Source organism: Panulirus ornatus, chromosome 32 (assembly GCF_036320965.1).
Source record: "Panulirus ornatus isolate Po-2019 chromosome 32, ASM3632096v1, whole genome shotgun sequence".
NCBI lineage: Eukaryota > Metazoa > Arthropoda > Malacostraca > Decapoda > Palinuridae > Panulirus > Panulirus ornatus.
The window spans coordinates 2334254-2362175 of NC_092255.1; the positions used below are offsets into that span (position 1 = coordinate 2334254).

General features: G+C 36.5%; 1 protein-coding gene across 1 annotated transcript in view; it reads left to right on the forward strand.

Annotated features, from left to right (window-relative positions):
* The window catches only part of LOC139758972 (ribosomal protein S6 kinase delta-1), a 51781-nt gene extending 24481 nt beyond the window's left edge, over positions 1-27300 (forward strand). The window contains exons 9-12 of the mRNA XM_071680823.1: positions 1610-3451; positions 5018-5282; positions 8882-8977; positions 10937-27300. Coding sequence (XP_071536924.1) covers positions 1610-3451; positions 5018-5282; positions 8882-8977; positions 10937-11038 — 2305 coding nt within the window. The 3' untranslated portion in view covers positions 11039-27300. The remainder of the gene's footprint in view (positions 1-1609; positions 3452-5017; positions 5283-8881; positions 8978-10936) is intronic.
* Positions 27301-27922: the final 622 nt, after the last annotated feature.

The window sequence follows — 27922 nt, forward strand, 5'->3', positions numbered from 1 at the left end:
ACCTGAATAGCAGTTAGATGGTAGTTACCAACAGGCTCACTAGAAATTAATTGTAGCGTCGATTTATCAGAATTGATCAAGCCCAAAAGTTTACTTTCTCACAATCCAACACCTTCACTGCCCTCATCTCTAGTTATCACTACACATCTTATCATTGATATAAACTGACAGAGCAGATATTCAGTCATGATTTCGTGTGTTTGCAGCTTTTCTTAGGATAGCTTACCAGCAGTCACACTCAGCTCTTGCTACAGTCCTTAGAAATCTGCGCATATTTGGAATGTGCAAAACCTCGTTAGTGCAAAATCGTGGATTATGTTAAATACAGAGGAGTAGGAATAAGTCAAGAAGAGTCAAAGAATGAGGGCATACATAGTTAAAAAGTGTTAGTATGTTGGGAATGTTATGAACTGCACAAGGACAGTGATGCATGAAGGAGAATTTATGAGTTAGGTATTGCACAATGGAAAATAGCATATTGAGTAAGATAGATTTGCTGTCAGACCTATGGATTTACACACTTCCCTCAATATCTGCCCTCTATGATGCTGGAATTTAGACAGGCATTTGTCAGTGTCTCTCCACCAGTATTGATTCTCCAAATGTAGGTGTAGATTCCTTTGATGTATTGGGAAAGAATTCCCTTTGTCAAGCTCCCAGGTTGACTGAGAGTGGCTGATTTTCATTGAGAAGAAGTATTTTCACATTCAAATAATCTTGGATGAAAATTCATTGCATATTGTAATGCATATGTAACTTGACTCCTTTATCTAAGACAAAACGATTTATGAATGTGCCTAAATAGTAAGAGAGCTAGTATTGCCTCCCTTATTTGCAGCTTTTTCATCTAGTTAGTTTATATCATGCAAGGACTATCTTGTTCCAAATATTAGACTGGGGTAGAATGACTAATTTCTCAACTTTCACAGAATATTGAAAGACATTTATATAGGGGAGAAAGAATACTTCCCACGTATTCCCTGCGTGTCGTAGAAGGCGACTAAAAGGGGAGGGAGCGGGGGGCTGGAAATCCTCCCCTCTCAATTTTTTTTAATTTTCCAAAAGAAGGAACAGAGAAGGGGGCCAGGTGAGGATATTCCCTCAATGGCCCAGTCCTCAGTTCTTAATGCTACCTCGCTAACGCGGGAAATGGCGAATAGTTTGAAAAAAAAAAAAAAGTTATGCCATGCAGCCACAGTTCTGTAGAAATGGTTAGTGTGGCTCTTCATTGGAGACAGTGTATCTGATATATTTAAATGATGATTGTGTCATAAAGTCACTTTGGCCCAGGTGTTGGTGTGTAGTGATGATGACAGTAGAGGGTTGGAGGAGTTCATGACTCAGTGATTGCTTTATTTGTTTTGTGAACATGATCAACTGGCCTATAAAGCATGATTATCAGAGAGCAGTCGGCATATGTGAGAGTGCTTTATTTTTCTTTTTTCGTGGGTCCCACTGCCTTGTTTTGAAAGTAGTTTCAATATGAGTGATATATTTTGGCAAATTGTTATTGTGGCCTTTTCACTCAAAAGCAGTTGTCTCAAAAGTTTTATTTGGTTGCATAAAGCTTTTTAGGTTGCTGAGATCTAATGAATGCATTTTGTTGCAGTGGGGGAAAGCTGTGGAGCCACATCAGTAAGTATGTGGAAGAGGCATATACGGATCCAAATGAAATCTTAGACACTTCCATCAACACATATGCTGGTCGCCGCTTGCTGCAAGAAACAACAGAATATGATGGTCTTGCCAGTGAAGCATTGTCCCTCTGTGAAACAACTTCTCTTACTTCCCACTTGTCTTCTCAGATACCCTCACACCAGTCTTGTTCCCAAACAACACCGTCCACCAGCAACTTCCTTACCGTCCCAGGATGCAGCTCAATAGGAGGGAGTTCTGGATGTTCGGAGGCCTCATCTTCTTGTCTCCCTGATGGTTACCTTCAACTCTTCTCAGAATACACCCATAGCCTACCGTCCTCCTCCTCCATGGTCGTCATCCCTCCATTAGGTCAGAGCACCACTGTAGCAACAGACTCAGTGCCTAAATCTATGAGTGCTGGTGCTTTAGTTGTTTCAGCTGGTTGCTCTGATATAAGTAAAGATGCACCAGATGATGCTAGATTATCAGTTGCGGAGGATAACAACATTCTTGAGGATGGGGTTTTAGTTAATGGAACTAATTTGGTAAATGAAGAAGATAAAGTGAGTATAGGGAGTGACACTTTGTCAGGAGTTAGTGAAGACTTCAGTTGTTCTCTGCCTGTCAGTGTTCCCAGTGTCCTACCAGATCCATTACATTTGCCAGAGGTTAAGATAACTACTGATTCTTACCTTGAACCTAACTTAGATCCTGTTGATAGTTCCTGTCCTGTAGGAGAGCCTCATCATATGGAAAATAAAGTTGGTGCCATTGATGGAAAAACATCTCAAAGTGATATGAGAAATTGTCAGAATGAGGTAGAGGAACAGAGGCATCATGAAAAGAATGATGAAGTGAAATCCATTCCAGATGAGAAGGAAAATGAAGTAAATCATAACAGAGAGGACAAAACTTTGCCCACAGGGCATGGAGGAAGAGAAGCATTATATCTAAAGACATCACACTCTCATTTAGGAGTTGAGGATGAGCGAGATGACAACAGCATAACAGACACATCTTTTGGTAGCATGACTCTTCCTTCCTTGTCCTGGACCAAACGGGAGGATTCAGAACTTGCTTCTTTAGATATTGAAGATCTTATTAGAAATTCCAAAAAGTTATTGCAGAATGTTGATTATACACTTCAACAGAGTAAGAGCCAATGTATGGCAACATTTCATGAATCTGATGAAAGTACATCCATAGAACATTCTGAACTTCCTTATGATAGTGGCAGTATAGGCTTTGATCATACAGATAAAGAGAAAAAATCCTCATCCAAGAAGGAAAATGAGAAGAAAATTGCCCACAACAAGCATTCCACTTCTGTTTTGTCTGTTCAAGAACCTTTGATCGCTCATCATTCAAGGTCCCCTGCTACTGACCAGAAGCCACATGAAAGCAATTTAAAGGCTGCTAAAAATGAAAGTAGTATGCTAATACAACCAAAATTGGAGGTAGATCTTTGTGAAATAAGTAAAGCTTGTGATAGTAATGAATCTCAGATAGAAAAATCTCAATGTGAAATCATCACTCAAGGCATTGCATCAACTGAAGCCATCCAGGATATCATTGTCCAGTCTGAACAGCCACAAAATGTTCAGGCAACTAGTAATTCAGGCTTTAAGGAACATTTTCTCACAAACAAGTTTGATGTTCCAGTAGAGAGCTCATTAGCAGCTCTCCTTGAAAAGTATTCAGCAAGTAGAGGACATGACTTACAACCTAGATTGCCAGAAGGGATTGTGAAAGTGTGGTTATCTCAAGTCATCACAGCCATCACGGCACTGCACCAGCTGGGCATTGTTTGGGGGTAAGCTAACATATGAAAGAAGATAATCCAAGTGAAGACATTATTATTAGGATTCAGTTATCATTTTCTTTCAACATGTTTGTATTTAGAGAGGATGAGTGAGGAAATGATTACTGAGAGGGTGTACATAGAATTTGAGGGAACAAGGGAAAGAGGAAGACCAAGGAAGAGGTGGAGAGATGAAGTGAAAGATGCAGTAGAGGCCTGGGGATGCAGGAGGATGTGAGGCATACAAGGAATAGAGCAGATTAAAGTGATGTGGTGCATAGGGGACTACATGCTATCAGTAGGTTGAACCAGGTTATTTTTTTTTTTTTTGCAACAGTTTTGTAGATAACTGCTGTTCTGTGGTTGATTTTTTCAGGTTTTGTGTACTGGTAAGGTAAGTTTGACTGCATATTTGGATGATATCTGAGTGTCTCTCTTTTCAAGATCTTGAGAATATGGAAGAAATATTTTTCTGTAGATTTTTATTCCATTACATATTTTTAGTTTTTGGTGGCTATGTTTGTGTTTGTTTTTTGTTTTCTTGCATTCTGAATTGTATTTAGATATATTTATGTTATTATCATAGGCTGGTATTACACATTAACACACTTCTCCCATATAGATATTCAGCTGCTCCAAAAACACTTAGCAAGGGCTGTATTGTATTTCATTATCTATATGGATTTTTTTGGAATACTCCCTCATCTTGGAGTGTCCTTTTCAAATTATATCATTTACCTAAGTTATTTGTAATGAATCCTGGGAATTTACATGTATATTTAGAATTAGTTAGAATTAATAGACATGGCCTTCACCCTTCCTACCATGTTGCTGTACATGGTATGATTAAGCATGGGACTGAATGGATACACTGTTACGGAGAAAACCTAGTATAATGCAAGTAAAGGTGTACTGTGCTTGACATGACACCTCAACCCCTTTGGGTCAGATCTGTCCACACTCTTCCCACTTTTTTTTATATCTAATTTCCCCATTTGAGTGAAGCATTATCCTAGACTGAATGCCAGAGAGGAATTCCCTTACATGCACAGGATGAGAACAGTATGCAAGTGATGTTTTAGAACTTCTCCTTCTGCTCCTCCTAAACTTCTGTTATAACTACAAGAATGTTGTAGAGCGTAATAATAAAGGTATTTGACAGAAGTGTTCCAAAGCTCACCAGGAAAGGTGAAGAAACTTTAGCTTTACTCTATGAAATTATAATGTAAGGAGCTGTGTCAGATGAACTCAGGATAGATAACTGTACATTCTGTGTGGCAGAAGAAAGCAGTATTTTAAAAGAAGCAGAATACAGGTTGTTCTAGGTGAGATAGTACTGTATTGGAATTTAATTGACTAAGAAAATAGTTTATTCATTCACCAAAGTAAGTTCCCTTGGTGTATCTTCCCTCTCACATTCGCAGGAATCATTATTTTCTTTACCATATCTCTTGTTAACAGAATCACATGCATCAAAAATTTTCTTTACTCTCATGATTTTGATATGGAACTGTAAAGGACCATCTTGTATGTCTTTTTCTTTACCAGTGTATGCTTTTTGTTTCTGTCAATTAACAGAGACTTCAATCCTGACAATGTCCTACTTGATGATGGTGGCAGCATACTTGTAACGTATGAGAGCCGTTGGTCTTCAGTGCAGCGTAATGTGCGGGGTGGTAAAAGTTGGAAATGCATGAATGGGCAGCATGCTGTGGATGAAGCAATAGCAAGACGGAAGAAGGGATACTTAGCCCCAGAGCTAGAATCCCCATTAGCACACCCTACAACTGCCTCTGACTGGTGGTCTGTTGGATCTCTGATGTACCACATGCTCACTGGACAGGTAGTTACATGTTTCTTTTATTTGTTAGTATGACACATTTGTTTATAGAAATGTGTAAGTACGCTTAGGCCTTACCATTGTGACTTAATCGCTACATAGTGATTTGTATTCTGTCAAATTATTCCAATTTTAAGTTTATTCTAGTGGCATATTGTTTATTGAGCATTTTATGATGTAAAACTCCAAATATAAAGTATTATTTCAGTAGATTCTTGAAATGATGTCTTCATGAAACATTTGAATCATCTTTTTTCTTTCATACTATTCGCCATTTGAATCATAAACAGTATAAAATGTGTGGAAGACGAAATAGACCAGTTCATAAATGTAAAGCCTGTATTTTTTTTCAGAGAACATATTTTGTTTTGTACCATTATACCATCACTAGATGGAATTTTCCCATTTGATATTGGCAACAGGAGGGCTATAGCACTCCTTTGGTGATGCTCTTGAACTCTGGGGAATTGTGAATGGCAATTAGATAGGGAATTTCCTTCAACGATAAAAAAATTTGAATACATGCTAAAAATTCTTTATGACAGGCAGCGAATTTTATGTTTTATTCCAAATAAAGGTTGTACAGGTATATGACATAGTAAGTGGAATGCTTCATGGGAAGTATTAAGGATGTGTGGGATTTGCATACTACTGTTGGATGGTGTGAATGCCTTCTATAGATAGGCAAATGCATGTGTAAGAGTGGATGGAGGATTGAGCAAAAATTTCACTATACATGTAGGTGTGAGGCAGGGACTGTGTGATGTCACCATGGCTTTTTAACATATATGTGGATTGAATGATAAGAAAGTTGAAAGCAAAACTAGGGAAAAGATTAAGAGTTAGAGTAAGGTGATGAGATATAGTGGCTAGTGACAAGCCTATTTGTGAATGATACTGTGTCGTTTGCTTAGAGTGAGGTGTTGCAAAAGGTTATAAGTATGTTTTATGATTTGTGTAAACATAAGCAATTGAAGGTAAATTCAAGTAAAAGTAAAGTAATGGTCTTTGCTGGGAAAGAAGACAGTGTACTTATTTGTGTTAGAGATATGGGGGAGAAAAACTGGAAGAGAAGAGAAAATTTAAGTATTTGGGAGCAATCTTGGTTAAGTTTGTCATATGGAAGGTGAAATAAGGGAGAGAGCAGTACAGGGTAGAAGAGTAATTGGGTCCCTTGATAGAATAATGAAGGGCAAAGGTGTAAGAATGGAAGTGAAAACAGGATTAAGGGACAGCATTGTCCTCCTGACCTTGACCTGTGTTGCCCAAACACAGGTCAAACACAGGTTAATTCACACGGCACATTCTTCATAAGTGAATTTTCCTGTGGTGAATACTGTGCACTAGCTCTGCCTTTTGGCAAAATAGTAGGAGCAATAGATAGAATTAGCTGGTAGGAACATTAGACAGGAGCATTAGGTAGGAGCAGTTGGTAGGAACATCATATGGAAGTATTGGACAGAAGTAGTAGGTTGAAACATTGGGTAGGAACATTAGGTAGATGCATTAGGTAGAAGTAATCAGTAGGAATATTAGGTAGGAGCCTCTGAAGACACTGCTCTAGAGTTGCCTTCTTCCCAGCCTGTTAAGGGTTAAGCATTAAAGGCTGAGAAGCAGCACCTGAGTTGAACAGTATGAAGGCTTTTTTTTTTTTTTTTTTCAATGGCCACCTCCTTGAGGGAGTTCCCATAGGGAAAGGGCATCAGAGATATACATAGGTGAATAGAAGGGGTTGGTGTGAGAGAAAGACCACCTGTGGTATGGGGAAATAGAATGGAAGAGTATTGGAGGGAGAGAGATGGGAAGAAATGTGTGGAACAGTGTATGCGAGTGAGGTATGTAAGGACAGTGATAGGTGGAAACTCTTCTGTTGTAGCCACCCCCTGGATCAGAGTTTCCAGAGGGAATGGGCATCAAGAGATATAGATAGATAGATAGGTAGACAGATAGATTAGTTTCACATAATAACAATAACATGTGAAAATTATTGCATGGTGTTGTAGATTCAGTTGAATAAGGGAACTCATCTGATAATGATACTTAGTTAGAATCTCTGTCTTGAAGTTTATTATACAATGTATAATATATATAGATATTATTTATTTATTTATTTATTTATTTTGCTTTGTCGCTGTCTCCCGCGTTAGCGAGGTAGCGCAAGGAAACAGGCAAAAGAATGGCCCAACCCACCCACATACACATGTATATACATACACGTCCACACACGCAAATATACATGCCTATACATCTCAACGTATACATATATATACACACACAGACATATACATATATACACATGTACATAATTCATACTGTCTGCCTTTATTCATTCCCATTGCCACCTCGCCACACTTGAAATAACCCCCTCCCCCCTCATGTGTGCGAGGTAGCGCTAGGAAAAGACAACAAAGGCCCCATTCGTTCACGCTCAGTCTCTAGCTGTCATGTAATAATGCACCGAAACCACAGCTCCCTTTCCACATCCAGGCCCCACAGAACTTTCCATGGTTTACCCCAGACGCTTCACATGCCCTGGTTCAATCCATTGACATCACGTTGACCCCGGTATACCACATCATTCCAATTCACTCTATTCCTTGCACGCCTTTCACCCTCCTGCATGTTCAGGCCCTGATCACTCAAAATCTTTTTCACTCCATCTTTCCACCTCCAGTTTGGTCTCCCACTTCTCCTTGTTCCCTCCACCTCTGACACATACATCCTCTTTGTCAATCTTTCCTCACTCATTCTCTCCATGTGACCAAACCATTTCAAAACACCCTCATCTGCTCTCTCAACCACACTCTTTTTATTACCACACATCTCTCTTACCCTATTATTACTCACTCGATCAAACCACCTCACAAAACATATTGTCCTCAAACATCTCATTTCCAGCACATCCACCCTCCTGCACACAACTCTATCCATAGTGTATGTATATATATATATATATATATATATATATATATATATATATATATATATATATATATATATATATATATATGTTTCCCATTTTAGAAGAAATATATATATATATATATATATATATATATATATATATATATATATATATATATATATATATATATCCCTGGGGATAGGGGATTAAGAATACTTTCCACGTATTCCCTGCGTGTCGTAGAAGGCGACTAAAAGGGGAGGGAGCGGGGGGCTGGAAATCCTCCCCTCTCGTTTTTTTTTTGTTTTTTTTTTTTTTTCCAAAAGAAGGAACAGAGAATTGGGCCAGGTGATGGTATTCCCTCAAAGGCCCAGTCCTCTGTTCTTAACGCTACCTCGTTAATGCGGGAAATGGCGAATAGTTTGAAAGAAAGAAAAGAATATATATATATATATATGTATACACTATGGATAGAGTTGTGTGCAGGAGGGTGGATGTGCTGGAAATGAGATGTATATATAGATTGTTTAGAATTTATAATGGATTAGATAATGTTAACAGTTTTACCTGACATCCTTTAGAAATATTTGTCTTAACCTTGTTTAGCCATCCATAGCTGCTGGTGTGGGTAACTTTTGAAGATTTATAAAGACTTTCCTATCCTATATGTACTAGCATGCAATACATTTATATGCAGAGTGTGTCAGCAGCTCATCCTTCAGGCATAACATCTCACACAGAACTGCTTATGCCCTCTCATCTCACACCAGAGGCTGCTTCCCTCATCTCACAGGTAAGAAAAAAGTTTGTTTCCCTATGGTGCAAAGCTTTGGACTTCATTACCTACTCATGTCTTTATTGAGAAGTAAGACCTGCCCTGTTTTAAAAGGCAGGTTTCCCACTACCTCCAAAACTCTCGATTATTTTTCTTCACTCCCAAGTTGTCTCTATATGTCTTTTCATATTTCATCTCAGGTACACCCTTCATGTAGATGTTTGTCCATGATGAGAGTTTTCTATCTATCTGTCTTTCTGTCTATCTATCTATCTATCTATCTATCTATCTATCTATCTATATATCTATCTATCTATCTATCTATCTGTCTGTCAATCTATGTATATATCTATCTTTCTATATCTCTGAATCCCATTCCCTTTAGGAACTCCCATCAAGAGGGTGGCCACAGCAAAAGAGTTTCTACTTATCCTTATGCTGACATTCCTCCCTCACATACACTATTTCACTTATTATTCCATTCTGTTTTCCCATGTCACAAGTGGTCTTCCTCTCATACCAACCCTTTAGATTGTACTATCATACACTCTGCTTTTAAACTCTCTCTCTTGTATTCTTCCCACATACCCAAACAACTTCAAAGCACTTCACTCCCTTTTCATTTCCTGCCATATCACATCTCTCGTATGCCCCCATCATTTCTTTCTTCATTCCATCTTGCTGGACCACATGCCCCTTTTAAATAGCTTATTGCCATAGCTTGGATTCTCTGTGGCTCATTCTCTGTCTATGTTTCGACTGCATAGGTTAGGGTTGGGAAGACTATGCTGTTCCTTAATCCATTCTTCATTTCCATACTTACACCTCTTCCCTTTATTATTCTGTCAAGAGATCCAATGGCTCTCTCCCCTGTGCTGCTCTCACCCATATGTCCCCTTCCATATTACCATACTTACCCAGGATAGCTCCTAGATACTCAGATTCTCACACTTCTCCCTGTCTTTCTCTTCCCATATCCATAACACACTTTAGTACACTTTCTTCTGTCTCTATAGAGTTTTACAAAATCTGTACTATCAAAGTATCATTCATAAACAGGCTTGTCACTAACCACCATACCTCACTCCATCTGTGCTGAATATGAGAGTCTTCAGCTTCATAAAAAGCTTTTTGAATATGTGATGACTATTGATATTTTCTATTTTGTAGTGTTACTATTTGTACTCTATCTCAGTGTCTGATTAGCTTTTTTATATGTGGTACATGAATATACAGACTGGCAAAAGTTATACTGATGAACACAGATGTTAGCTTCTTTATAGAGAAGTACTTTTAAAACCCAAAGAAGCCCCAGTTTTATTGGTAGATGTGACAGTTTCAGCCATGTGAAGTTTTGAAGAAATCTATTGATACTGTCAGATGTAAGCAACAGTATTTTTAAAAGAAATAAAGAATGTCAGGGGTTATAATGTTAGTTTTCATTACTTGCCTTCTCAGCTCTCATCCAAGGTGATGATGCCACCTGAGACATTTCGAGAAAGAGGCATCAAAGTTTTCCTTTTGATTCCATATACTTGTTCTGAAAGTAGACAGAGCCATTATCATACTTCTCAGTTTTGTTTTAAAACTTTAAAAAATCTTTCTATTGTCTTAGCAAGAAGTGGAACTTTGAAGTGTAACATTCATCTTAGCTTGTTTTTCTTTTTGAGTGTTTCTTTACATGATTATGAAGAGAGTAGAGATATATTTTAGAGTGCCTTATCAAAGGAGTTGATCCCTAAAGACAAGAGAAGAAGTATTGGAGTATTTTGATTTTACTGAAATCATGCTTTCTTTAAGAATTTGTAAGTTTTCCATCCTTGAAAAGTTCTTGGTAGTGTCATGTAAAGAAGTGGAGTTTAGAGAGAAACAAGATGATGTCTTGCATGATTATTTTTTACATTTTTTGAGGGGCTGATAATTATTTCAGGTGTCTAGATATATTTCTGTTGAATATAGATTTCCTTGTACTTACAGCTGTTGTGTGCTCACCCAACTGAGCGTCTTGGAGGCGGAGTTGCTGGGGCACAGGAGATTAAGGACCATGCCTTCTTCACGGGTATACAGTGGCCAGATTAGCAATTCTGTGATAGTTATAGCTTTATTGTTATCGAGTACAGTTTAGAAATAGAATGATGGCTTTACAGTGAACTGGTTAATGGTACAGTTTTGTTGGTGCTTTGCCAATCTAATTGCCAAATACTTGGAAAATTTTACGTAGCTGCATTGATAGACAGAAAATTTGATGCAGTTGACCCAGCAGTTATAGTGGTTCATCATGCTCCTGTGTAAAACAAGTGATGAATGATTGAATGCAGTATAGCAGTATGACTTGAATTAATGTTACCAAAATCGAAATGGATAAGGTAAGCCTAGTAAACTGTAGCAAACTGATTCAAAAAAAAAATGTTTTAGATGTAATGTTACAAAAGAAAGGATGAATGCAATAAAGGTAAATGAATAAATGTTGACATATCACCTTTTAGCACTTTCAGGGACTTCATATCTTGAAACTTCATCTGTATCTTTTTGTATGCAGGAGCTGGAAAGTAGCATGCATTATAACAGTTAACAAATCTGAAATGAAGTACTTGAAAATGAGTGAAATAGATATGTACTGTACATACATACATTAACAATGGATGAATGTTGTTTCTGTTTTTTTGCAGTTTAGACATTCTAATCAGTGATTATAACATCGTAAAGTGTTGAATTCGTTTTTATGGCAAACATTGTATATATAGTACATGTAACTTTTTAGAAAATTCTTTCCTGGCCAACTGAATGCCAGAGGTGATGTACAACCTTACTGCCAGACACAAAATACGCTACTAATGTTCTTTCATTTTCTTGAGCATCAGTGTTAAGTTTAGATTTTTCATACTATTATGTCAGATTTCCTCATACACCCAGTCTTTTGCCCATCTATATCTATGTTTGATAAGACATACCTGCATAAGATCAGGGTAGGAGGCATACCTGTGTTAGGTCATGGCAGGTTGTGTAATCACCTCATACCTATGGTATCACTTGTCTCCTTACATTCCAGAGATGCAGCTGCAAACACTGGCCAGAATGTTGTGTCTAGAATTACTATTTGAGGAGTCTGTAGTCAAACTATAGTGAACTTTCCAATCGTGAATTACTCAACTATCACTTGCGTGAATTGTTTAAAGTTAAACAATTTAGTAACGTACAATCAGACATTTGAGACTGATTTAGTGGAAAAGTCATAAAATTTTTATTATCACATAAAAGAGACTGAAGCTTCAACACAGTAAAAGAAATTAGTTTCTCATCACTGGGAAGACCATAAGACTGCAGCGTAGTATAGTATTAGTTTGGTATCATAGGCAAGAGTGGAAGACTGCAACATAGTATAGTATTAGTTTACTATTACAGGCACAACTGTAAGACTGCATCATAGCATAGCATTAGTTTACTATCAAAGGCAAGACTGTAAGACTTCAGGATAACGTAGTATTAGTTCACTATTACAGGTGTGACAATAAGGCTGCATCATAGCTGCATCAAAGGTAAAAGGAGGTTATAATTCAGATACCCTTATACCCAATGTTCACAACCCTTTATCATATACATTCACAAAACTTATACACATTACACTAAATAAAACAACAGAACATGGAAATATAATTTTGAGTACTAACCAGTACAGTTAGACAGAACTTGTCAAAGCTGTTGGTATAGGGAAAGGATAGAGCACTAGTTAGTGTAGGGGAAAGACAGTGATGGATCATTTGAAAAAAGGAATAAACTCCATCCTTGTGGAAGTGGGCAGTTTATTTAATTCTTGTATTGCAATATCTGTATTGTAAATATTATTGTACATATTGATTTATTATTACATATATTTATTGTGGATGTGGACTTTACCTGCTTGTGGTTGTACTGCGAGTGAAAAGTCACCTTAGGCGAGGTTGTATAATCAGAGTACAATATCATTGAAGAATTTTTCACTCCAAAGAAGTCCATCCTATCCCCTTCTCCAGGGTTTCCTTGAAGTTGAAGGAACCTGGTGAAGGGGTCCTGGTATTACATGCTAATTCATCATTAGTTAGTTATGTTGCACATTATGGACATACAGACATTGGGCTTCTTGTTGAATACACATGAAATGAATACTTTTATGTATGCTTCAGACATGGAGGGCCTCTTTGTCAGTGTTTCTTTACTCATCCTCTCCATATATCCATACCCTTTCAGTACATCCAGGTCATCTTTCTCAATCAGATTGCATCTGCTACCACACCTCACTCTGACTATAATTTTTTAAGCAATTTGCCCTCCTTACACCACATATTGTCCTAATGCATTTTGTATCTAGCTTGTTCACTCTTTCATTATTTTTCATTCAAGGTAAAAGACACATTTATACAACCTTGGGATTATCATATCTTCAGACATACCCATCTTTATCATTTGACATGAATTTAATTTTTTCTATACTTGATTGCAGTTTCCCACATTAGCGAGATAGCACCAGGAACAGATAAAGAAAGGCCACATCTGCTCACATACATTCTTTAGTTGTCATGTGTACTGCACCAAAATTACAGCTCCTTATCCACAACCTGGCACCACAGACCTTTCCATGGTTTACCCCAGACACTTCTTATTCCCTGGTCCAATCCATTGACAGCATGTTGACCCCTGTATAACATGTTCCAATTTGCTCTATCCCATGCATGTTTCACCCTCCTGCATTTCATTTTTATTTTATTTAATTCTCAGTTTTCTTATTTAATGTTTTATTGTTTCTATACCTCACATACTGTAGACCTGAAATGGTGCGGTACCTGAAAACAATCATTTAATCATACCAGAAAGCAACTTAGTGGAAGTGTATGTATGTGTAATTACCTGTTTGCAGTTTACAAAGAGGGAGTTTTATACTCGTGGGACCCAGTTTTTTAAACACATCTGCTGTCTTGCAACTTTATACTTCTGTTTGCTGTGCACTTTTACTGTTTACTCATTCAGTTTATTCCATTCGTCCACTATTCTTATTACTGTTACAGTAAATGTACTTTTATTTTTTTCCTATGTTAACTCAGATGGCTCAGGCAACTAGGGCCCTAGCCAAGGCCATCCCATTAATGTTATATACATATTTTCCCAAAAAAAGAAACAGAAAAGAGGGCCAAGTGAGGATATTCCCCCTAAGGCTCAGTCCTCCGTTCTTGATGTTACCTTGCTAATGCCACATTACTCACCTTCACATTTAAATCACCCATCACTATAACCAGGTCTTGTGCATCAAGGCTGCTAATGCTCTCACTCAGCTGCTCCCAAAACACTTGCCTCTCATGATCTTTCTTCTCATGACCAGGTGCAGAGGCACAAATAATCACCCATCTATTTCCATCCACTTTCAGTTTTACCCACATCAATCTAGAATTTACTTTCTTACACTCTATCACATACTCCCACAGCTCCTGCTTCAGGAGTAGTGCTACTCCTTCCTTAGCTTTTGTCATGTTTGGGCGAGTATGTAGGTATGTGTGTATATGAGTGGATGGGTCTTTCTTTGTCTGCTTCGTGGCACTACCTCACAGATGCAGGAAATAGCGATCAAGTATGATATAATAAATAGAATAATTTTCTTATTCTTTTTATATACTTAATCGCTGTTTCCTGCATCAGTGAGGTAGTGCAAGGAAACAGACGAAGAGTGGCCCAACCACTCGTAAACACATATATATATACATAAATGACCATACACACGCATATACATACATATACATATCAACATATACATACATATACACACACATACACAGACATATACATATATACACATGAACATATTCTTGCTTGCTTGCCTTCACCCATTCCTGTTGCTACCTCTCCCCACAGGAAATAGCGTCACTACCTCCCGCTTCAGCAAGAAAGTGTCAGGAAAACAGACAAAAAAGGCCACATTTGTTCACACTCAGTCTCTATCTGTCGTGTGTAATGCACAAAAACCACAGCTCCCTATCCACACTAAGGTCCCACAGACCCTTCCATGGACCACCCCAGACACTTCACATACCCTGGTTCAGTCCACATTGACCCTGGTATACCATATCATTCAAATTCACTCCATTCCCTGCATGCGTCTTGACCTCCTGTATGTTCAGGCCCCAATTGCTCAAAATCTTTTCCACTCCATCCTTCCACCTCCAAATTGGTCTCCCACTTCTCCTTGTTCCCTTCACCTCTGGCACGTATGTCTTCTTTGTTAATCTCTCCCGACTCACCCCCTCCATATTCCCATACCATTTCAACACACCCTCTCCTGCTTTCTCAACCACACACTCTTTATTTCCACACATCTGCCCCACCCCTTCATTACCTACTCAATCAAACCACCTCACACCACATACTGTCCTCAAACATTTCATTTCCAACACACGCACGCATGCACACACACACACACACACACACACACACACACACACACACACACACACACACACACACACATACACACATACAACCCTATCTACAGCCCATGCCTCACAACCATATAACATTGTTGGAGCTGCAGCTCCATCAAAGATACCCACTTTTGCTCTCCGAGACAATGTTCTCTCCCTCCCTTGCCTGAGCCAGGTACCCATTTTATTGACCAACCCCTTGGGGTGGATAAACAGCTGAGTTAACTGTGGACTGACAGCCACAACCAGGATTTGAACCTATGTACTTGACAGCAAGTTTATTTTTTGATGTTTTGGTATGGCCTCTGATTGTTCTTTCCCTACTTCTTTCATTGAACTGTTCATTATTTATCATCTCTCTGGTTTAGAAACTTAAAGGTTGTGTAAACATAACCCCTCTCTTTTCTCTTTTCCATGATGGACAAATTTAAGGCTTTTAGCTTTTCCCTCTAACCCAGCTCTATTGATTTTGGTACCATCTTTTTTGCCTCTCAGTCCACCTTTTATTTGTTTTTTGTGTTTTTTAATGACAGAGATGTAAGGATATATGAAGAACTGAATGACAGATTCAAAAGTGTTCCCTGTGAAAGACATTATATCCCTAACTCTATTGGGATGGAATGGGTACAAGGTAATGGAAAGCACTGAAATATCTTGATAAGACATGAATAGAATATTCATGGGTGTTGACCCTTATAGTGCTTGTGGTCCTGATGAAATTCCTCCTTGTGTGCTGAAGCTGTGTAGAAAATGTATTTAACATACTGATTGAAATGATTTTCAAGATGTCCTTGCAAAAAGGTAAACTGCCAAGGAAAAACATCATACATGTCTTTAAGAAAGGAGACCAGGAAAAGGTGCTGAACCACTGAACTACAGGCTAGTGCCCTTGGCGAGGGTGGTCTGTAAGATACGAGAAAAGTGAGAGACTATCATGGTGTCCGGAAAAGAGGGTCATGTTACAAATCTTGTTAGATTTCTATGCAAATGTGAGCTTATTTTAAGCAAAAGAGAAGGCTGCATGGATCATCTGTAACTGGGCCACCAAAGCATTTGGCACTCTGCCATATGGGAGGCTAGTAAAAAGCTGGATCTTCAGGTAGGAATAAAAGGGAGACTACTTTCATGGATAAAAGGTTATCTTACTGGAAGAGAACAAAGGTTTGTTCTAGGATCATTGCTTTTCTAGATCTTTGTCAGTGTCTTGCCAAAAGAATTAGAGTGCTATCTGAATCTGTTTGCTGATGATGTCAAGATCATAAGGAAAGTGAAAAGCAAAAAGGATTGCATCAACCCTCATGAGAACCTTGACAAGCAACATTTTTTTCTGATGCATGGTTGATGAGATTCAGTGAGAGGGACTTAGGAGTTGATAGCATCCCTAATATGTTGCCAGAATCCCACATGTAGTAGAAGGATACAAACTGTCTGGTAGCTAATATTAGAATAACATTCAAGTATATCTATCTGTCTATCTATGTATATCTCAAACGCCACTTCCTACCAACTCATACTTAATGTGTATACCTAATGTTCCAGTCTGCTACTTTCTCCTAATGCTCCCAATTAATGCTCCAGCCTACTTCTTGTACTTAACGTTCCTACCTAATGTTCTAGTCTGACATTCCTAATTCCCACTTCTATGTATTGCTCCATCATTTTCCCAAAAGGTAGGGCTAGCACTTAACACCCACCACAGGAAAATCCAGGGTTACAAAGAATGAATTGTGTGAGTTAAGCATTACAAAGTGTTATCTGTGACAAGGAGAGATTGTAGGTTTGTGGACAGAATGCCAGCAGTCCCCGGTTGGGTGAGGTAGAAAGAAAAAACGGCTACCTGGGTCAAAGTACTGGTTGACTATGCAGCCATCACTAACCTTTCCAATACCCAGGCAGGTAGTACTGGAAATGTACCTCCCAAGTGACTACCTACTAACAACTACCTACCACATTAGATATTATGTTATACATTCAGATATGTGCATAAGGAAATAGCAAGCTGTACACAGCCAACATTAGACCAAAACTTGAATATGCTTCCCAAGTTTAGTCAGTGCATATTAAGAAGGTCAGAGAACTAACAGAAAAGGTCCACTGGGAAATCAACAAAGATGATACTTTGATTAAGGAAGCTGAGTTGCATGGAAAGTCTAGAGGTCTTAACTAAAGGAGTTGAGTTTAGGGAAGACCTAGAGGCTTTAGATTTGCCCATCATGGAAGAGAGAAAGTTGAGGGTGACCTGATCACAACTAACAAATTTTTAAACCAACTCAATAACGTAAATCATGAACAGTTCTTCTAAAGATGCACGAATAGAACAACCAGTGGCAGTAACATGAAATCAAGCTGGATATTTGTAAAAAATATGTAAAGAAGTACTTTTATAGCACCATATAGAGGAAGTAGATGCATTGGGGATACTTAGCCATGAAGGAGTGAATGTAGACAACATGCCTAAGTTCAAAAAGTTGTATATTAGTGGAGGAAGTTCATGATATGGGGCCCACAAGTGTAACACTCTCTTCCCATACATTACAAATGTACAAATACTGATAATTGATTATCTATTTAGTCCCCTCTATACTGATCTTAGTTCCTGTAGAAGTGTCTGTCTTAGGACTTGCATGATTAGAGCACTTTTTCTTCACACTGTAGTACAGAAAGGAGTGAAATGGCTGTCAGAATGTTTGACGACTCTGAATTGGCATTACTGGACTCTGCTGGTGGTGGTTACAGTGCGAGTGAAAAGTCACTTTCTGTGTGGTTGCATCATTGTAGTAAATTTTCATCAAAGAACGTTTTGTTCCAGAGGATTCATATTTTCCTAATGATGATGATAGTAATAACCTCATAACTCCTAGTCGTGTGGACCATACATTCATTTACAGGTGTTTGAAATGATGGCACATGGGAGGAAAATATGAGCAGCACTTAATCTTGCATCCTTGATTCAGTTATGAAAATGTGCAAAGAATACAGTTTTCACAATAGCTTTCTCATCAAAAGGTGCAAAGCACACTTATGGTGTACTTTTTTAACAGTCCTTGGAATTTGCAGTTATGATTTTAGTAACATGTTTTCAGTTCACTCAGTATATTAGGACTTGATTTGGGATTTTTTTTTTTTATATATATATTGTTAGGAAAAATTTTTTCATGGTGTTGGGGCTTTATTCGATGTTGAAGAGGTGTACTTAATCAGAGGTTTAGAAATATAACCATGTTAGATTTGTGACCTCCCTATTGTTTAGGGCATTACTTACCTCAACTCCTGAGGAAAATCATAAAAGTATATAGATTTACATGAAACTCTTGTTAGAATTAAACTAATCTGCATTGGACATGGTCCCAGTGTACTGTTAGTAATGATTGAAATTAAGAAAAAAATTTACCTTAAAGAGCAACATTTTCATATTGCACTTTTTTGTATTTAAGTTAAAGTGATATGGTGTGTTGTTTTTCAGAATTGCACTTCAATTTTAAACCGATAAAACACTTTTCTGAAATTATGCCTGCAAGGCATGAAATGAATTTTTATAGAGACAAGGAAGTAAAAGTAAATGAATCTCTACAGAATTTTCAAGGCTGTAGTAAAATCTGACCAGATTATAAAACTTTGAATTACAATTGTAATGTAGAACATTGTAAAAAATTAGCTCTAAAGAGCAAAATCTTAAGGTTTTGATGATGTAGAAACTTACTTGTGAGAAAGCAAGACAGAAAGTTAGTGCTTGAATCCAACCATGTTTTCTTTTGCACAGAGATTAGCACAGGTGTACAGTATACAAAACTATAAGCGGAGGTCCTTCCACAGCTCAGGAGTCTTGTGGTAAATGAATCAGTTGCACTGAGTGAAAATATCACTGAAAGAATTTATAGATTTCATAAAATTCTTGACTTCAAGGCTGAAAGCATGACACATACACAAATAAGATATTGCAAGAGAATTAAACCAAGGTTATGTAAGTATTCATAGTGTCACAGTGCTTTGTAAACTTGGAAATTTAGGGAAAGGATAGAAAGTTTTTAGGGTGCTGCCACACTTTCTCATTGATATCAATTTTTTGGCTTATGTATATGAACATTTCCAGTAATATCAGCATTAATCATTGCACAGTCATTTATAAGTTTTCCTCCCTATAAAAATCTACTTGTACAACATGAAGCATATAAAGTACAACCTTTTTTGGAGGGCTCTATTTCTCTAAGTAGATTACCTATCACAATAAGATAAAACTCTGCAGTATCTTATGGTAGTTGAGTTAATGTGATAGTTCGTATTCACTTGTTTTGATTCTGCACATACTTCTCAAGCCAAACACAACCACATCAGTTGTAATCACTAAAAAGTTGAGAAATGTCTTTTTGAAATATAATCTGTTTATTAAAGTGATGAAATTGCAGACATGTCTGATGTGTATTATATTTTACAGATAATATGGTCATTAGAAAAATATGTTTTGCATGTAAAACAAGTTTTGATGATGTATATGACGATTAATTCAAATATTGTCAGAAATATATGATAAATGTTAATGAATATTTGCATGCATGTTTGATAATTAGAAGAGATATTGCAAGATATATGTTACTAATACTTGAATTAGGAAACAGTAGCTAGATAGTTCTGGAGTGCAGAGTGAAACGGTAATACCATCTGATTTTAAGGTATAAATTTCTTTAAGACATCAGGACGTATTGAGGGTCAGGCTGACAGGGTAAGCATTTACCACTAGCCTTAAGGGGTAGATAAATTCAGTTTCTGACCCATGACTTCATAAAATCTTACTTTTTTTCTTTAAAGAATGTGAGGTGTATGACTGTAAGAGCAATGCCACTTTAACAAATTGGACCCTTTTCTTTCTTTCAGATACACATGTGTGTTCCATTGCTGGCAATGGTGGCTTGAATCTTTACCCTTACCTCTTCTTACATTTTAGAGTTTTTTCAGACAGTTTAGTGTTTGATAGGGTAAGGAACCTAATCAGTATTACCAGCATTTAACCTGACACTTAGACAGCATTTGTCCATACCCTTGAAGTGTTGAGGATTGAGTAACGACACAAAGCATTTGCTGAAAAATTGTTTTTTGGTCTAGCTGTCACATTAGTGATACTATGACCAGGTGCTTGTACTGTAAGAAATATAAGTGTTTTTACAGAATAAAGGATGGCCTAGCAAGTATACTTGTAAGGAAAAAAAGGAAAAGGCAGCAAGATATGATAGGTAAATCAAAAAAAGAAAAAATTGCAAACATTGAAAGACAGTATGGAACTTGAGGATGCATAGCAGGTTACCAAGTGGGGGTGAGGTATAACTTTTGTTGGAACAAAATAATTGTAAGTAGAGGAAGAACACTTGCCATACTAATGCTATTGTGATATTTCCCTGGGTAAAGACGGAATCTCTTATCCCATAGGTTGTCTAACCAAATTTACACTGAGGCCCCACTTGATAGTCTCCCACAAATTTTCATATTCAACACTGTCCCTCAAAATTGCTCAGTCTTGTGTTGGTCCCATGCTTCTCAGTCACTAAAGGTGCTGTAACAATGCCTCTTGAGCATTTACAAAAATCTGATAGTGGCTTTGAGTAAAAACAGTATAATTTTCATGGTGCTGAATTTTCTGTTGCCCTGTACTGTAAATCATCCTGCATGAAGTGTAAGGGTTATGATTAGTTTTTTCTTGGAGAACATTAACTATAACTGTGGATAATGTTTGAACGGCTGGATTGATGGCGATGACTAAAGTCTGAGGTTTGACTGTAGATTATCCATTATGTTTTTTACTGTCATACTATGCACCATCTCCATTGCCATAATTTGTGCAAACCTTTCTCAGCATCCTTAAAAGTGTGATGTCCAAATAATAGCCAGGTCCATTGATAGTGTTCACTCATAACTGAGCACTGTATCTTAAAGAGTTGTTGGTATTAATTACATTTTAAAAGTTTTTCTTATATTTTCTGTGTAGCTCTTTCATTGATTATCTGTGTTGCTGATCACATATACTTAGTAAGCCAGATATCATTTTTATCGTGTAGATCTGAATTGTTCTTTAAGCACTCCTGTAAACTTTACCATGCCAAATAATGATTTATTAATTGATAGTATGCATAATTTATGTCCATGGGCTTCAAAATATATTGATGCTCAGCTTGATACTCAAGCATATTTTTGTAATTCCATAACACTTTTTATTCCTATGGATGTTTGTGAAGATATGTATTTGGTATTCACCAGTGCATTAACAGAAGGATTGTATTTACTTATATTTATCTAATTTCCATATGTAGAGGATTATACTGAAGGTTTCAGACATAGTTATTGATGTACTTTACTAATTTTAATATATAATGTTTCTAACATAATTTGCAGTGTATTATTAATTATATTTTTTTATATATAAGTGTGTTTAGTATTTTTATGTCCTATTTGTTGAGATAGTTATATAGTTACTTGATATTTTCTGTAATATATGGAAACTTGAAAATATGATAGATTAAAAAGAAGTGATGCTGCTCCAATGCCTGTATTTAAAAGTACTAAGAGTAATACATACTGCAGTGCAGATTTAAGATGAAAATGATTTTACCTGTTTGTTTACGTGTCTGTTGGTATGACCCTCTATCTGCGTCCAGTCTATCTTCTCCCATCATCTCATGTTATCATGGCTGTCATTAGCAAAGTCTCTCAACCAATTAACTTGATTGTTTAACAGAGGAAGACAATCACTGTTGTAAGCTGTTTTACCACTTTAATATGTGTGGAAAGCAAAATAATGTGTCATTTTTGCTTTCATGTTTAAGGAAATCCTTCTGAATACTATATTCATGTATAAATTTTTTAACGAACATCTAGAAAACGCATGCTTATATTTGTTATTCATTTCTTGTATACTCTCAGCCATAACTATATTGATAGCTATTCAGAGGGAAATTCAGTAACTCGGAAGTGTGGCTTTTCTTGCTTCCTTGATTTAAAACAGGGTCAGATGTACAGAATCTACCCTGTACACTCTAGTCATGGTTACGAAATATAGCTTGGCCTTTCCTGGATCAGTGTTTCCGGTAACCAGCTATCAGACATGAGATCAGAACTAATCATGCTGAGCATTGCTGAATGCATAAATCAAGAACTTTGGGATATTAGAATATCTGGCCAAATAAGATGATCATGAAGTATCTGTTGTGTAATCATGTATTTTGATTATAATCATCTAAAAATCAGTACTATGAGTTCTTAGTTGTTTTCAGAGTACAGTATGAAACAATTCTACATCAATTTTTGGTTGTCAAGCTGTATCTCGTATGTTCATTGTTATAGCACGTCTGTGTGACCCATGCAGAATCCTATTAGTTATTCTCTCATCCAATCTGTCATCTCTGTACTTTTAATATGTGTGTTTGTGTAACTCCGTATGTTAAAAGGCTGTATTTGCAACAATTAGACCAGCTGATGTTCATGTTCCTTGTATCCATTCACCAGTTTCATATTCATCTTAGTCCCTATAGCTGTCTGTCGCTCCTTTATCTTATACATCTCTCACCCGTCCTTGTTGATGTAAGATTATTTTATACTATACCCTTTTGTCATTTTGGCTTGGGACCCCATAGCTACATATCACTTCTTCCACAACTTCATCTCCCATCCGTTTATGTGTTACTATTATTAGTAACTTCTCGTTGGGTCTACTTTTGTAACTGTTTTTCAAAGTTCCCCTCAAAAAATATCCCTAAAGGTCCTCTTGCATATTACCACATAGCACATAAACAACTGCTATAATAATTTTAGATCGAGCATGCTTGAAATTTTTTGACTAATAACCCAGGTCTTACATAGGTGCAGCAGATATCTTCTTAAAATACCGATCTTTCATCAAAATTCACACATCTACCTTCACAAAGTCATTTGTAAAATCTTTTCAAACCTGATTCAACACCCCTATATATTTCTGTAAATTCTTGCAGTACTTCTAGACTTTGTTGTTTACACTCTTAAGATACTATTTATTTTCAAGACTTAAATGGCCTCACTTGCATACATCCAATCTCCATTTGTTTTCTACAGTGCACGAAAATCAGAGCCTACCATTTATAGCCAAACCCCACGCACCATTTAGTGGTTTACCTTCACCACTTCATCCTCTGTGGTTTAGCTGCAGACTGCACATTACCTCCCATATATCACATCAGTCCATATCTTACTATCCAGTGCATACCTTTCACATCTTTGAATATTTAGGCCCCAAAATCCCAAAACCTTCATTCCATCATTCCATCTCCTTAGACATCCATTTCCCTGTGCTCCATCTACCTCTGACTCATATATCCTCTTAGTCAGTTCTTCACTCATCCATTTCTCATCCTTGAACCATTTCCACATACGCTGATCTGCCTTTTCAGTCGCACTACATGCACTATCACACATACAACAATATCATTCCTTATATGACCATCTAACACGAAGTTGTTTCTGGTTCATTTATCATTTCTTTGTGAACAAAATCGTCCATACTCATATCAGTTTTATCTGTATTTAATAGATGGTAAACAAAATATTTAAGCCTTTGACTGCTCTTTTCAGTAAGTCACTTGTTACAAGAAAAGACCCAGGGAATAAGTTTGCCAGCTTAACACCAATGATAAAAAAATATAAATTCTTGCCCAGTAATTACTACCACTTACTTTAATGTCCATATTTGGTAAGCCCATAGAAGCCATCATTTAAGATAATATAGCAAATCATATTGAGTATCACTTCAGTAAATGATTCTCTGTATGGGTTTGAAGTGATCATTCACCTCTGACAAATCTGCTTAATATCTTTTCTGGTATATTCAATGTGTATGATGAAAGTAAAGCTCTTAATGTCATCTGATTAGATTTTCAGAAGGTATTCGATAAAGTTCTGCAACTAAGATAATTAGCAAAGATTAGGTCACATGGGATAGATTGGGTTGTGCTTTGGTTGCTAAAAAACAGGGTAACTGTCCATATCAAAATGTCAGTTTCTTCTTTTGTCATCTTTTTAATAGCCCTGTGTAGGAAAATTAAGGTGGTGAAACAGTGAAACAGTACTTTTGAATACAGAAGTTCGAAATTAAGAATTATTTGGAATGTACTATAGAATCTGGAATTCTAAATATTACTTCAGAGGATTCTTAAAAAAAAATCCGTTTGTTAAAGAAGAGCAGTGTCTCATTAATCCAGAATCCACCGAACCACTCCCTTTAGTTAGGTCTATGTTGCCTCATTAATACTATCAGTGTCATTTAGTTTTATATTTGGTACAGTAACAAGCTAAGTGTAAATATATTGTATTCACTATCCTCTCATGTGTGAAATATTTTGTGATTTAAGTTGTTTCTAACAAAGGATGTGCTATTGTTATCTATGGTTATAACTATTTGCTTGCCTTTATACTGTGGAAAAAGTAAAAGAAAATTATACAATCGTGGATTGAATGGTCAATGGAATGGATTTAAAAGACATAGGAAACACATGCTTGTGTTTGTTGTAAATTGTGAGAACAAGCTAATCTTGTCAAATTTCTCAAGCTAGGTTGTTGGAACACGATATTTACAGTACTAGGAGCTCAGTTTGTGACATATGACAGACTGACTTGGAATACTCACTTTCATGGTAAGAATTCGTGAAATTTGATAGTTTTCAGTTGCTCTGTGTGTTCAACATTTGTAATGTCTCATTAATTCAAATCTATCTTTTCCCGAGTATGCAACAAGGTGGCTGATGAACAATCTATTTTGAACACCGCGGTCCCTGTCCATATTTGTACAGAGGGGCCTCAACTTCTGACAGGGTAATGTTCCTGGACAAGCTGTTGCAAGTCAGATTTTTGTAAGTCAAACCACATAAACCCATTTTATATGGGGGTTATGTCCCTGAACTGAAATTTTCCTGTACTTGACTCTTAATTATTGAATATACAGTACATGAAACCACTTAGGTGAAGAATGACATACCACATGCTCTTCCCTTTAAACTTAATTGATATGATATTTGATGCTTTCTTTCATGATGGACACATATGCTAGGTCAAACTTTATCACAGGTGTTCATTTATATTGGATGGACATACATGCTACATTAGAATGCCAAAAATTTGCACTTATTGTTGCATGATTTAAAAATAGATGCTTTTCTTATTTTCTGAACTAACTCATAAATTCATAATTATATACATGCTCACAAAGTTGATAAGGGAAATGGTTGGTAAACATCATAGCTAGGTAGCACATGAATAGTAGTGATCATTAGAAGGCTAAGCACCATTGATGCAAGTAAATTATACCTAATGAATGATATGGTAAATTGTATTTTTCATAATTTTTCCTGCACAGTTCTTTTAGCAGATTCTTGCCTAACTTGAGCAAATAATATTTTGTGTATTCACAAAAGAATGCCAAAAATGGGTACTAGAGTTTGAGCATCTATGTAATGAATGATAGAATTCAAGCCATCAAGAACCCATAGCAAAACGTAAACATACACAGTAGATGATACTGTAATATGTGTCTTTATGTGTTGTCTTTTTTCCAATCTGTCACAAGTTGAAGCACTGTATTGATGCACTGTATCCCATTTCTAAAATGTGTTAAAGCAGAAAGCTGCAAATAGAAGTGTCTTATCTTGAGGACCCCTTGTTTATGGACATATGTCCTCCATCATTATGTTCTACCCAGTCTGTGATGATACCCTGCACCAAATGTCCCTAGTTTCCTTCACATGTACATACTATCTGAGTACTTAGCATGGACCATTCCATTAATAGTAATATCTGAAATTTCTTTATTCATTGATTAACCCTCTTTGTATTGAATCTCCCCTAGAATGCTTTGGTACTGTTGATCACACTGTTGTTCTCATAAAGTAGATATAGAAAGATAACTCATAAAAAAAGTGAAAGGCAGAAAGTATATATGCATGGAACATTCAGTAAGAATGTTGACTTTCTTTTCCATCCATGATATGTTTAACACAGCAGTTCTACCCATATACTTCTCTTTTATTGTATGTCAGCTATGTACCTGTATTCAGTTTCCTGTTGCTTCGAGAAACTGTTTAACTTTCTTTGTGAAATTAATACTGTTTATATTCCAATTTGACCACATAATCAGAGCACTTTTTTTTGAACTTCCTTGTTCATTCCAGGAATCTTTAAAGTGGATCTGATAACACTCTACAATTTATTTCTTGTACATTCCTCTTGGACAACTTATTTTTCATAGGCAGACTGATAATTCTATTATTCTTTTGTCTGTATCTACACTAGAGTCAGATTTAAACTTCACTCTCAGAAGATCTTCAGCCACCCTTGCTCTCTTTTTTAACTATCCATTTAGTCACTTTTTTGAATCTCAAATTTAATGAAAGAGAATCGACTCCATCTGTCATTAACTTATCTTTGTAAAGGATATGAACTCGTGGAAACTATGAACATCTTATTGATTTCCTACATATATAAAGCAACTCTGCATGCTGTCATTATAAGAAAAATATCACTTTGTTCAGAAAGCTTTGAAATGTTCCAAATTATAAAAGCTTTTGCATAGTAGTAGCATCACCTGATATGAATATTGATTTATTTATAGGAAATAAGCCATCAGCCAACATGTAATGTGATTATATTGTCTGATAAGTAAGTAAGGATGTTTTGATGGAATGTTATAGTAATAAGATATCCTATTCATTTTTTATAATTACAAATGTATGATTAAGATCAGATTTTTATGAAATGCACTTGTGAACTGTGAAATTGTTACATATATTATAAATACCTGTAGTCTAGTTGTTATGCATGGGTGCAATGGTACCCAAGACCTATTGTATGTTTATACTTTTTAAGATGCAAATATAATACCTTACTCTCCCAGAATATTTATCATTATTATCATAATGCTCTTAGAAGGTCTGCAGTTTATATGATGACAGTGTTTGTATTTACAGGTGTTCATGAGTTTTGTACGATAGTATGCAGATATTTGATTCATGTCTATTTATCTTTTATCTTTTCCTTGACTGATCTGTTTTTATTGATAACATCACTCTCTTAGAGACTTTATGATCACAGTCAGAGAATATCTGTGAATATGCTTTTTCATTTCTCAGTACAATACCAGACATCATATGGAAAAACATTAATGTAAGATAAATTCAGCGTAACTATCAAGTCTTTCAAAAATTTCATTGACAAACTGTCCTTCAAGCACTAGTATCTAATGAGATACCTCATTCATATAGGAAAATCTTGATCCTCTCACCAAATTGTTCTACAGATCACTCCATATTAGAATATTCAGTACATTTCTGAAAATATGAATTTGCTTGTTTCTTATAGCAACATGTTGTGCTGAATAAGAAACAGCTTTTTTTTTTAGGGTTAAGCTATGCTTAAATTTTCAACCTTTTGATAAAGTATATGATGATATTGTTTTTAGTAATCTTACTTATGTCAGGATTAGCAGGAAGTTTGACCACAGGATCTGCCTGCTCATCAA